The sequence below is a fragment of the Cyanistes caeruleus genome, chromosome 6, assembly GCF_971803275.1.
Source record: "Cyanistes caeruleus chromosome 6, bCyaCae1.hap1.1, whole genome shotgun sequence".
Classification (NCBI taxonomy): domain Eukaryota; kingdom Metazoa; phylum Chordata; class Aves; order Passeriformes; family Paridae; genus Cyanistes; species Cyanistes caeruleus.
Genome location: NC_141706.1, coordinates 25,118,657 through 25,133,001, shown reverse-complemented (window position 1 = coordinate 25,133,001; position 14,345 = coordinate 25,118,657). Strand labels below are relative to the sequence as shown.

The 14,345-nt window shown below is 36.5% G+C and overlaps 1 protein-coding gene across 3 annotated transcripts in view; it reads right to left on the bottom strand.

Moving 5' to 3' along the window:
* The window catches only part of PDHX (pyruvate dehydrogenase complex component X), a 34,455-nt gene that overhangs the window by 18,926 nt on the left and 1,184 nt on the right, over positions 1 to 14,345 (bottom strand). For 2 of the 3 annotated variants that reach the window (XM_086891728.1, XM_023927902.2), the window contains exons 2-3: positions 8,702 to 8,785; positions 3,904 to 4,004 (exon numbers count right to left, since the gene is read on the bottom strand). In XM_086891728.1, the coding sequence (XP_086747854.1) occupies positions 3,904 to 4,004; positions 8,702 to 8,762 (162 nt within the window). In that variant the 5' untranslated portion in view covers positions 8,763 to 8,785. Of the gene's footprint in view, positions 1 to 3,903; positions 4,005 to 8,701; positions 8,786 to 13,833; positions 13,963 to 14,345 lie in introns of those variants that run through there. The other variant, XM_086891729.1, reaches the window with a different exon arrangement.

Genomic DNA, 14,345 nt, shown 5'->3' with positions numbered 1-14,345 from the left:
CTATTCCTGGAAGCATTCAGGGCCAGGTTGGATGGGGCCATGTGCAACCTGATCTAGTGAATGGCACCCCTGGTATATAAGATGATCTTTAAGGGCCCTTACAACCCAAAACATTCAATGATTCTATGGCTCTATGCAGCTAAGAAGAGTCAAAAAAATCCTAGCTTTGCTGACAAACCAACAAAGCACAGGTGACCATGCCAGGGAGAAAAAATTTGAGATAAAGTGAACAGAGAAGTAAAATTCCCTTGGGACTTTTGCCACTGCAGAATAGTGCTTTAGTCACTAACAAATATATAATAAAGTAAATACTGATTTCCTCCACTTTGAAGAAAAGGGGATGGAATTTATGCTGGCTCATTCTGCAATGGAATTTTTATACAAAGTGGTTTCCATACCAATTCTCATTTAGGTCGTGAATGAGAAAATGGTAACGGATACTAATGTTAGGGAAACCTGTACAGTCCTGGCTGAACATCCAGGAGCCACTCTGGCAGTCACAGTACCACCACGTGAGCAGGGACCAAAGCCCCTTTGCAGTGGGTGGCTCCAGTGACCTCCAGGGTGCCTTGCCTGGTGCCCTGCACGCCCTGGCTCACATTCAGACAGGGCTTCCTCACCAGATTGACTCTGGGTTTCCCATGGCAGAATCTCAGATCCCTAAAGCAATTCTAACTGTGGCCTAGTAACACAAAAACAGCTCAAGCTGGTGCTTCTGGGGAAGGACCACAAACAAAGGAATCCCTGTGCTTTCATATCCTCAGTCTGTGCTGTGATAGTCTGGGGTCTTCCTGCTGAGCCCTTGCCTCCTGCTGTGTCCCAGTGTCCAGTCACCTGGCCAGTGCCACAGGTCCCTGTGCCCTTTGCTGTGCAAAGGGTCAGCACCAGGTCAAAGCCCTTTTTCTGGTGCTCCCACCACATCCCCCACCCAGGGCAAAACCTGCAGCTCCCACTGCAGCTGCACAACCAGTACCTGCTCAAAGTCTATTCCTCAACAATTAATTACAGTTCTTAAACAATCATCCATTATCTTTTTTGTTCCAAATTGAACTGTATTTTAGGTGAAAAAAAAAAAAATCAGTGTTAAGCTAAGAAGAAACTCTACTGGAAGAATAATATTCATTCTGAAATTACCATCTAATATTTCATTCAGTTATTTAATCTTTTAATGCATTTGACACTAAATCAGATGTGATCATATAAAAGACCTATTCAGATAGAGAAGAAATATATATGCATGAGTTTCTATTTCGCTCTTAGCCTGCTCTTTCTAAACCACACATAGATTATACAGTTGAGAAAAAGCAAGAAGGGATACAGAAGTTGAATTAATTTAACCTAATGAACCTCCTATCTTTAAATACAAAACCCAAAGCATTAAGCAGACAGTGTGCTCATTTGACTCAAGCTTTCCATATTGAACTCCATCAAAATGGTTCAGAATTGTAGCTGCCATCAAAAGGCACACCATTTTTCTCTCATTTCTTTTAGTAAGTGAATGAAATTCAGCCAGATGCTAGTTCAGAGGCACAAAACACTCTTGAATTCCCATCAGCTACACCACATGTGAAACTTCTGTCCTTGGAAGGACAATCTTTTTAATACGAAATCATCACCCCATCCACAAACCTGGCACAGCTCGTTTTATAAACCTTCCACAAACATCTACTGATAACCTAATACAGAGCAGAAATATCCACCAGCTACTGCAGAAAGACAACCAAGGATCACATCTGAACTATGGAAAAAAGAAAAAAAATATGAAAATTCCTGATCTTACTGCTCTCTTGTTATTTTAGTTGCTGAAACATCAGGGTTTTTTATACTTTTTAGGAGACTGGAATAAAAGCCATTCTGTACTCTAATTCTTATGCCCACCATTTCTAGATTCCAAGGATTAAAAGAATCCATTAAAAATTTGGTTTGCATAATGATCTGTTCATGTTACTCCAATAAAGCTGTCCCTCCTCCCTTATTCTGAAAGACACTATAGTTATTTTCTACCTCTGACATCTTCTCAGGTTCAGCTCTTGACACTGGATTGTTACTGGATGAGATGGATATAACTAAGGCTGAATGTCACTGCTCCGTGACACTGATATCATGTAGCTGCTGGAAAGTCTGCCTTTGATCTATCAAAAAATGTGCCACAGGAGCAATACACAAAGAGAAACTTTGAAATTTACAATGCATTTGAAATACAAGACAGGAAACAAAAAAACCCACAGCTTCTGAAATACTAATGTTACTCGTAGCCATCATAAATTAGTATTAAAGAAACTTAGTAAATTTCAATTTTTTTTTAATATCTCTCTAAGATTAATTCTTTAATAGTTTTGACCGAGAGAATCCCCGTATCTCCCCCTCACATTATCTAACAAAGTAGTGTCTGCAAATGCAGAATAGGTTGCACAAGATTTTTGTCAAGGCTATTAGGGGGAAACTGATTTTCAGAAACATTCAAAACTGAAGAAGAGAGATTTTAAAAATGATGAAAGCATTTCCCAGCAATTATTTAAATAGCTACATGGAGACTAAACACAGATTAAAGAATATGTCTGATGTGAGACTTCATCCTGGCATGGCAGAATAGATCCTCTGAAACCTATTAAATGTGTTGTTCCATAGTTGAACACAAATTTAGCAACGCAATTAAAAGAAGGAAAAATATTTAAAAACCTCTTTCTATATACACTAGTGCTTAAATGCAAGTTATCCTGCAGAAATTGAATACTAATGACAATTTTTATAAACCCTGATAGAGTTCATTTACAGCTGAGCTCCATCTCACATCCCCTCTCCTCCCTATCCCAGCCTCTCATCTATCTGGAGACTTTCACATTTGCAAAGGATGCTGCCTTTGCTTACACAAAAAAGGGAGATACCAAACAGAACATCGCTTCTCAAATGCTGCCCCACAGAAAATTACTCTCCCTTTTCTATTTTTGCAAAGGATAACTGTGCAAATACATGCTGATGTAAGAAAATGCAACAGTAGCAGAGATAGGAAATCTAATATACCAATCCAAAAAGCTTTTGTAATAGCAGCAGAAACACATGTCTCACTGTCAGTAGGGTAGGATTTTCTCACGGCTCCAGGAACCAGTTTGTACCCGTGCCCATTCTGCTGTTTCCTAAGCAGCTGGACTGCAATTATTATCAGTATGCCTAATTTGTATGATTATGTGATCCACACCTCACGGGGCAGATATTCCCTAGATGAGACCTCCCTGATCAAATGACATGATATTTACTGTAAGTACACATCTCTCATACTTTTATTTATTTTATTCCAAATCCTCGCAATTTAGCCTGTTGTTTAATTATTGTGGAGGGAGAGAAGAAACAGCTGCAATATACCACCAGCTGAGACTGGTTTGGAGAATTTCCAACTCATCCCAGTTCTTGCTCTTTACATTAAGCTTAATCAATCTAAGTTTGATAGAGGAAATTATTAACTCCAAGAACTGTTCTGGTATAACATTCCACCCTGAATGACTGGCACAAGATAACCTAGCACAGAGACAACACATCCTGGGTAAAGTACCGCCCAAAATTCCATATTCCAACAGATTGCTAATTGTTTTCCTATAACGCCAAGTAAGAGGTGTTATAAACTACAATATTTCATGGACATAATTCACCAGGTGTAAAGCATACAAAACAAACACGTCAATAAGATTAAGTGAAAATCCATTAAATATATAAAGAATCATGTACACATACCAACAGTCTGGTAGATGTGTGGCACAAACAGAGCAATTATTTTTCTCCAGGAATGCAAGCAAGTGCATTTTTCTGAATGCTGAGCAGAAATTTAGCTATCAAAACTAATTTTTGAGGCAATATGCTAAACAACAGTCTGAAGTTATAATACCCTACTGAGAAATGCATGATTCCTACCAGTATTTTAGCCAATATGCCATCATCACTTGATTCCATGGTAACCACTGCTTTGTCCGTTTCAATTTCACACAATGCATCTCCAACATTCACTGTGTCACCTGCAAAACACAACAGAACTTAAGAATACTTACCCTAAACTTCCTTTCAGATTTGTTTAACCATGGAAGATAGATATTCATCATATAATATAGTCATTCTGTATTCTTTAATATATATTATAGCCAGTTTATCCCCCATCATTACTTATCATGTAGTGCCTTTCCTTTCCAAATAAAATCACCAAGACTCAGGAACCACAAACTGCTGTGGTAGAATACTGACATGTTCCAAGTACCGATGTTTACAGCAGGCTTTCCAAGAGGAAGTACACACACAATGAAATTTATTTCCAGAACCCCATAATCAATAGCACTGCCATGATTAAAATACTGAGCCTTCCACATGCACTGCTAGCCACCAGCAAGCTATATAAAACTGCTTGGGACAATGCTATCGTAGTTCTGTACTGGTGTCTACACTATCAAAGACATTCAAATAAAAACCTCAGGAATTTTAATGTCTTTGGGAAAGCACAGCTGTAAGCTTGCTTAATCTCCTATATAGTTCAGAAAGGTCTTTTTAAGCATTCATTCATTCATACTGACTTTGCGAAATAAAAATATGCACAAGTGCTAGAAATTGCTTTTGCTACATTACACATATCCAAGATTAATTTTGAAGCATACTCTTCCTTTGCTTTTGAAGAATATCTGTATCTGCTAGCAGATGATAAAGATATTATGTGTTTGGATTATTTCAACAAATCAATACTGACTAGCTGTCCAACATTAAACTGCCATTACAGTAAAAACTATGAGGTAGTTGAAATGTTTTGGCTTCCAACAAAATACAGGTTTTTTTCCCTTACAGACACAACACATACAAGCCTAAAACATGCCTACAATTTTATATGAAGTAAAATTTTAGTATTTCCCCATTACCAGAAACACTGTAACAGCATAAACTGTCTAAGCATTTAGCTTAACAGCTGGTATCACTCTACTGTGCTTAAGGAGCAGAATTAAAACCTAGTTACCACCCACATTTAGGTAAAGAGACAACACTATATTAAAAAAAAAAAAATTAAAAAAAAAATTCCTGCTTCAGGACTACAGCAATTAGAAAGGGAAAATGAGGTGCTGTGCCTCACTTTTGTTAAATGAAAACATCAAAAGCACAGTCACCTACATAGTTTTATAAGTCATAAACGCTCCTATTACAGAAATTGATAGAGAAATATACTTCATATTTTTAATGTAATAATCTAACAGCCACATTGCACTTTGCAATAACTGGAGCATGAACAGTTTATAAGAGAAAGTCAAAACTCCAGGCTCTATACAAGATGTTTTAATTTCACTGGATCATTAATTCAAGTAGGCCATATATATCAGATCATTAGGCAAGTACTTCTCAGCTGTTAAAAAATTAAATTGTTGGGCAAATTCTGTAATTTGCAGAGCTAAGACTGGCAAGTAGAAAGGAGGTTAACTCTGTATCTTAATCTGCCATCAGAATATAAGCATTCTGCACCATTAAAAATAAATCTCAGTGCTCAGAGACCAACAGCAGTACCTCCAGCAGGGTAGGCCAGCCAAGCAAATATCGCCATCCTTGTGTTTGTCACACCTCACATCTCAACTTGGGTACCTAAGGCTGTTCACGGAAAACTAACTTTGTCTTCCACAGGGAGGGCAACAGGAAAAGTCTTCAGAGAACTGGATAAACCACATTTCCATTACTTTTTTTGTTTTCCTCTCATTGCTGCAGCCATAAAATTACCACAAATTTGAAAGGCAACTGAATAAACGCAGTATAAGAATTCACTTCACTGCAGCATTCAAGTCCTGCGGATGTTTCAGTACCCAAGCGCAACAGAAAGGACCGTAGTTACTTTCACTAGAGATTGCAATATATGTGATAGGTCTTAACTGATGCCCAGTTTGATGTCAAATACAAATCAGCTTTCCCAATAATTAGGATTAGAACATTTTTGCAAAGCATATCTTTGTTCTTACACTTTAAACTGAGAGAGCAGTGTTTGCAACAGAAGCTGCCTGAACCAGAGCTGAGACTACACATAATGCCCTTGAAAAATTGAGTGGGCTTCAGGTTTTTTGTTGTTTTATTTTTTTTTAATTTTTGTATGTTTGTTTTTGATTTTGTTTTAATGATTAAATTCCCACAGCTAAGTTGAATGCCTAGAATCTCTACTGAAGCCAAGTTTCTTTCCAGGAGATCCAATTGGCATCCAATAGCCTTGGTGTTCTGTTCAATTACTGACAGACTAGTATCCAAATCGCAAGATACAAACTGCATTTCTAAATGTTGCAAATAAAATCAGAGTTGACTGAACACAGACACTGAAGTCCCTGGAGCTGATATCTCAAAAGGTAGCAGAGTTACACTGTGTGTGGATGCTGCCAACACTGTTGAATCTTGTGTTTTCTGCCCACATTAACAAGAGAATTTTGGTCTCCAGGGCTGTCAGTCTATCATCTTTCATCAACATTAAATTCATACATAATAAATACAAGTTTTTAGAAACATAGTTTTATCTTTGTGAGAATGACTTTATTACCCACAGGAATCAACATGAAACTGCATTAACAATGAGAAGGAAAAGTAAAGCTATCAATTAAATTCAGCGCTTTCCCTTCTGCAGTAGTGAAATTATCTGTCCATCCTGTGAAACCACAGAATGAAAACATTTGATATTTACACAAAGAACAGAAAGATTATCAAAATAGTATTATACTGACCCCTTCTGGTTATACAGTGGGAGAAACATTTCATATGCAAGCAGCTTGCTTCTGTCAACTGCTTACAAAGTATTTATTTTCTTGGACATTAGACTGTCAATTAATTAGATTGTCATATTCAGCAATAACACTACTCTTACATGGTAAACACTCTAGGGAATTAAGTAGTTAAGATCATCCCTTACAGAGAAGCATGTAAGCATTAAATCACCTCACTATTTTCTACAAAATTTATCTTCTTCTTTTAATATTGTCTTTATGTTAATTGTCCAGACTCTTAGAGGAAACAAAAGTATTGATAGGACTTATGATCCTTTTATAGGAATTATGGTCATAGATGTGGCCAATAAGACAAAATATTATATTTGGATTAGGTCTTCTTTCTAAATAAAAAAAAACAGAGCAATAAAAATACTAAAATAGTTTTCTTTGAAAGTCTAATCATCAATTAAGATTTTATTTTAATTTAATTAAAATAGGTGTGAAGCTTTCTTTTCTTTTATGTTAGGGTGGAGGGCAAGTGGAAAGACTGAGAAAACCATTGTATGGCTTTTAAATTCTAACACTTTTTAATAATGAAAGTGGATTCATTCATGTTGGGGAGCAAAGTGGAATCTACTTCAACTCCTACCATGTTCTCTTTTCTTTCTCTTGAAATTTTGAATGCTATAATTACTGTAAAACAAGCTACTGTTGACATTCAATGTTTTACAATTACTAATAACTAAAGAATATAAAAAGGACTTTGGATCATTCTTTCCTCTCTGCATCATCTTGGACTTGATTAACTGAAGCTTCAAGTTTCAAGAACATTGGTGCAATTTTTTTAATATACAAATTCCTGAATTGTTCCCAGTAAATCCTGCAGAAATTCTCACTAAAAGTTTCATGAGCAAAAGGCCAAGTCCACTACCGGAGCAAGAAGCTGTCTTCCAGCCACCTCTCAAAATGTATTCAAAATGTAGGAAAACCAAAGTTCTCCAGTAATACAACAATGGAAGCTGTATCAGCATTTAAAAGGATAAGCCAAAGGAAAAGGCTTATCTAGGCACAATAGTCAAAACATATTTAGCTACCCAAATTGAGTCTGTCAAAGATAATGAGCTTTAAGGTATTTTCTTTTCTCCAGATGTAATCATCTCTTTAGGAAATCTAAAAATGCCTGTGAACAATATTCCTACTGCTATCCAAAACCCTGCAATGCATCCTATATCAATGAACAGCTGCTTGGAAACCAAAACTACAGTCAAAATTTAGGTTTCATGTTAAACTGAAGAAGCGACAGGGTAGAAGTACACAGGACAAAAGTCTCCTGACAGAACAGGAACTGCTGACTCTTCTACAGATCATTTTTCATTTACATACAACCTACCTTGAAGACAAAACTTGACAGACATTTTATCCAGTTGCTCCAAAAGATTTCAACAGAAGCACACAGCTGCCAGAGCAAACAGTTCAGGCTTTGTTTGGATGACTAGGTTGGTTTTCAGTTTGGGCTCTTTTAGGGAAAAAATTCCCTAAAAAATTGGTACCAGGGTTATGAAAGTAATTTAAATTTCCCTTGGTTTTAACTGCAGACTATAAATAAGATATTTTAAAAGATATTCAAAAATATCATATCTTTCATGGTATTCCATAACACAGCAGAATAATGAAAGAGAGACCCTGCCAAAGCCAATGGCTCTCAGACTTCAAAAGCTACTAAGCAGCCTGACAACACTGGGAATTAAAAACAGCACAAACACTCACACCCTGGAACAGCCTGATGGAAATTTTTTGAAAATATGCAACCTTTGGAAGACAATTAAGCAAGAAAACATTTCAAGAATGAACAATTTAAAAGCAGGTATAGTTCATGATGACATCATCCATACACCAAACATTTTTCTTCAAAATACTCATCTATAACCAGGAAGAATTACCTTATTTTTACAGGATAGATTTACTTGGCTGAAAAATTATGGAAAATGTAACCACAGAAAATTCTGTCTTACCTTCCTTTTTTAACCATTTCACAATGTTTCCTTCTTCCATTGTTGGAGAAAGTGCAGGCATAAGAACTTTAATACCAGGTGTACCTGCAAAACAAGAACGTGGTTATCTCAACTGAATACTTTTTCAGTATAATTTTTTTCTCAGTTAACTGCTTAACTGAGAAATTCAAGTAAAAGTGCAAGTATCTGAAAGATAATTGAACAAAAGATTCACTATGATGCTCATTTTTTCTCATTTAAGCTTATATACATCATGCCCACCAAAGAGCTCAAAGGAAAAAAAGGCACATTAAAAGAAAAATGGAAATTAAAAAACCTTGAATTCCCAGACCTGAAGTTTTGTTGATCATCTTGGAATCCACCAAAAGTACTACATCCTCCTTTCTCCTGTCATCCTTCTCCTCCTTGACTCAGGCTGTGGATTTTTTTCCAGATTAAAGCAGATCTTTTAAATTAATAAAGCCTTTGTGATCCTAATATTCCAGACACTGATGATATACCTCTTCCACTGATAAACTTTTTTAATGTTTATTTATCCTTTTTACTAGAAAATTATATCTACTTTGCAGAAATTGCGTGATTTCAAGTTTCAGTAACTTCATTTGGTTCATAAACTCATGCAGAAGCAGCACTGTGTAACAGTGACTGTGTGCCATGCTAGTGGGATTCTTCTGAGTGCAGAGCATAGGATACAGCACAGTCCTTAGCCTCACAGCAAATTGCACCTCTTGTCATCTCATCCTCTATACCAAAGGAGTATTCTGACATTAATATGAGAGAGACTACCTTTCTAGACTTTTAAATATAGTCATGAGGCAAAAAAAAGAAGCATCTTTTTAGATGAATTTTGTAAAAGCAGCTTTCCAGTACCTGATTTTTGAGGCTCTCTCTTGAACTATTATATCTGAACTTGTGTTCAGTTACGGAACAGAAATAAACACATAGAAGGTACATTGTATACATTGTATATTGGCAAGGTTCATTTCTGTTCCATATTCCCTTTTCTCTAATACCCAGCAATAAGGATTGTTATCATTCAATAGGAAACAACGCCACATTTCTCCTAGTTGCTGTATTGCTTGGAGTAGTCAGAAACAGCTAAAAAAATCAAAACTTAGAAGTTAATAATTTTTCATTTTTTTCCTAATTATCTGCTTTTCAGCTCAAAATTCTTTTAGTTTTTTTCCTTGCCCATTTTTTTTTTTCCCAGAAGCTGTGCTAAGGCACATGGAGAACAGAGAAGTGATTAAGGACACCAGAACAGCTTCACCAAGGGCAAGTCCCGCCTGACCAACCTCGTGGCTTTATATGATACAATGGCTACACCAGTGAACAAAGAAGGGCTATGGATGCCACCTCTCTGGACTTACAACACTGTTCTCTGTAAATTGATGAAATAAGGATTTGATGGGTAGACTTTTGTGGGTGAGGAAAGGGTTGGATCCAGAGGGTAGTGGTCATCATCTCAATGGAAACTGGTGACAAGTCTCTTAGAGGCACTGGCAGATGAAAAGCTGTCATGCAGCAGGTTGTGGCTCACAGCCCAAAAGGCTGGGACATGTAAAAATCAGCAAGGCAAGCACCTCAAGGGTGGTGATTCTGCTTCTCTACTCTGCTCTGGTGAGATCCCACCTGGAGAAATGCATCTAGCTCCTGAATCCTCAGCATAGGAAAGATATGGATGTGTTAGAGGGGATCCAGAGGACAGCCACAAAAATGGTGAGGGAGAGAGCACCTATTGTATGAAGAAACATCACGAGAATTGGAGCTGCACAGTCTGGAGAAGAGAAGGTTCCAGGGAGACCTTACTGCAGTCTTTCTATAGTTACTAAAGGGGGCTTTTAAGAGAGATGGGGACCAACCTCTTAATTGGGCCAATAGCATTGGAATGGTTTGAATTGAGAGGAGTTAGACTGGATGTAAGAAGAGTTTTACAATGACAGAGGTGAAACACAGAAATGGGCTGCCTAGAGTGGTGGTGGATGCCTAGCCACTGGGAGCATTCAAGGCCAGGTTGGATGGGGTTCTGAGCAACCTGGTATTTGAAGATGTCCCTGCTCATTGCAGGGGCGATGGACTAGATGACCTTTAAAAGTCCCTTCCAAGCCAAACCACTCCATAATTTTTTTAAAAATGTGAAATGGAAACATTGTAGCAAACCTCTAATGACCTAAGCAGCCATCAATGATCCTGACATTTTAAAATGCACCAAGAACAGAAAGTGAGTTAGTTATTCCCTAAAGCCCCCAAGTAAGCAACACAATCAGAATCACACAACCCAAAACCCTTGAGTTTTGTGGAAATGAGCTCAATTGCATGGTTGATGTTCCCAGAACACTGCATGAGCAAATACACAATTTTTGTCTCAGTCTTTCCATGGTAATTTCAGTTTAATATTACTCATGACTGTCATGTTTAGAAATGTATCCAGACAATGTTCCTTGTAACACTCATAGTTCTCATCTGAATTACCTCCATGCAATTCTTTAAAAAAGTTTCTTGCAACTTTTCGTTTAGGACTGATATACAGAAAAATGAACTATGTTATGTATGTGAATGCTTACCTGTGTTCATTTACCAAATAAAGTTTTGTAGTATGACTGAAAAACTAAAGTATGAGTTAACAATCTATTATTATAATAGATTATATATATAAATATAATAGATTATTATCTCATATAATAATTATACTATACATATTTACTCAAAAATAATTTCTTAATAACAGCAAGTAGAAAACATTATACATTATGATACATTACAGGATGCGAAGAAGTGTTCTCAGTTTCATTAGCCTAACTTGACAAGTCTGACTTTGACAATCAAAACATTATTTTGAAGTCATATACCACAAATATCTAGGATTATTGAGAACTAGTGGACAGACCTCACTTTAAAAAGTGAAAATAATCCACGTTTTTAATGAGGAAAAAATTGATTTTTAAACATGGTGGCTCACATTTCTCTTTCATAAAGAGCTACTTGATCCATTTCCCAGAATATGCTTCATATTTGGCACATACAAAACTGAGCAACAAATTTGTGACACTGCAACATTTTCCCTTCAATGTTATGAGCAACTACCACAGAACATACAATCCATTCTGGTCCTTTCATCAAGTCAGAAGAGGAGCTCCAGCAGCAAGTATCCATGAATTGAACAAATAAATAAAACTGGATACAAAGTAGAAGACCGGACCTTGTGCATCCATTTAATGCTTATGCCCAGAGAGACCCATGCTCAGAGTTCAGTGCTGTTGCAATTAAGAGCCTTGTTCAGCACAAGATACACAAGAACACCAGCACAACAGCCTTTCAAAGCTGTTGTTTTTTAGCTAATGACTAAACACATACAAAAACCTCCTCAAAGTGCTAGAAGTACTCAAAGTGCTTTAACCTCCTTAAATGTGCCTCCTCAAAGAAAAGCAACCTTACAGTGTAGAATTGCCTTCACCAAATATTATTTGCCCTCATTAATTAAAAAAGGAGACAATAAAAGGAATCACTGTGTTTATGTAAGCTAGTTGCACTGTACAGGCAGCCCTCAAAAGCACCTTGGGAAGTAAACATTGCTGCTTTGCAATTGGGGGTCAACAAAAAGTTCTGGCAATTTGCAGAGAATCTCAAAGACTAAGCTCATGGACATATTAGAATTCAGAACCACAAGCAAGCAAAACTTCTGAACTTCTAGTCACCACCCAGTGATTTTTACTTCTATCAACAGCAACTGCATTATTACACATAAATTATCTGAATATAAAGGAAGAAGACTTAAAAAGAACCCAAAAAAACTTCACATGAAAAAGAGACTGCTATTTAAAGACTGCTCTCTGAGTATCCAAGAGAATTTGTTCTTGGTGACAAGTTTTAACTGTCAAGTTGAATCTGGGAACATTTCTGCTGCCTTCCCTATCCATGAAGGGATTCAAGGCATATTTACCCTGTCCCACCAGAGAGATATTTCGTAACTTCCTACACACGCTCTGTAGTCAGCAGAGAATTGAAAAATGCACTGCAACTTAACACCAATGATAATGTTATGAAACATTAAAACCAAAAAAATTTACACACCTCTAACATAAAGAAGTCATTCTAGTCTTTCTATTGTCTCTTTTTCCATAACAAACAAACTAGGAATTCCATTCTGAACTGTTTTAATTACACAAAACAACTTTTCCTCTACCAGCACCACAAACAAGGACAGAAACACAGAAAGAAACAAAAATTTCATGTGACATGAAAAACTAGATCTACATGAACCAAAACTTCAAATAGTGGCTTTTTCAGAAACAGAAAAGCAGATAAATAAAACTAATGCTAAAATTAAATTTGCTTAAATTTACATTGTCAAGCTAAGAACCAAGAGTGAGCTTTATGCCCAAATGAGCTGTATTTTACCAGAGAAGTTATGACTTCTTGTCTTTAATTTTAGAGGTAACAATAAAGTTTAAAAAATGGTGTCACCAAAATAGAAACCACCTTGAAAAGCTGTAAGGACACTAGGAGAGTTGAATGAGGAAAGCCTGAATGAGTTATAGGTGTCATCTATCCACCCTAACACTTTAAACCTTACTGTAAGGAATTAAAAGATTTTAGGCATTTGCATATCCAAATTTAGAAATTTAACTCCAGCTATATATTAAGTACTCTCAACATAAAAAACACAATAGATTGTTTGGAAGGACTGTAGACAAGAGTTATTTAAGGAGTTAAATAATAAGATCAATTTAGGAGTAGCTTATCCTGCATTGTATTATATTTGCATACTATTATATTTAGAAAGAAGCAAACCTTTTCTAACAAAATTTGGAAACAAGTAACATTTATTTCAAGAAAGGGATCGGCTTCCCTATATCACACACAGAAGGTTTTACAAAGGAAAAAAATTTCATACTGCAAAGCAGTAAAGGCAACCAATGCTGGAAAGAAGGGAATGTTGAGGTCTAAACCACAATGATTAAATTGTCTCTGAACTACTACTGAGTTTCATTACAGGAGGTTAATGAAAGCTCACTTTTTTGCAAGTGCACTTAAGCCTCAAAGAGTTCAGGTATTTCATGCTCAGCATCACACCAGGACCTCCTAACAATGCACCTGATCATTGTTTAAACATTTTACAAGTTGTAACTTACAGAGCAAGTAGGGAAAGATCACATTTCATTTCAGGATCTGTAACTCTTCCCACATCTCTTAAAGGAAAACATGGAAGGGTAAATGATCCGCCTGATAATTGTGTAACAACAAACTCCTGAAAAACACATCTTGAAAGATTGTTCACAAAACGTCACACCTTGACTGTGTAGGAAAGGATGCTAGATATGCAATAAATAAACTCTATTTTTCCATTAAAAAAACAAATAGACTTACATAAAAGACACATCACACACCCTTCTCCAGTTACTTGAAACATTACTAGGAGAGTAAGATGGCAGAAATGTGGTGGACTTGCCAAACAGACCAAAAGAACCAAATATAAAAGCCTTTTTCAGTGCTTAGCTATACTTCCACTGAGAAAACACACTCGTTTTCAATGGTGAAAAATTTTTCCTTATCCACAACAACGTATTTTCGTATTTGAAGGCTTAATTTATTTTCCTCTCTAGATTTCTATTTATTGCTTTCTAGACCTTTAATTAATTGTCAC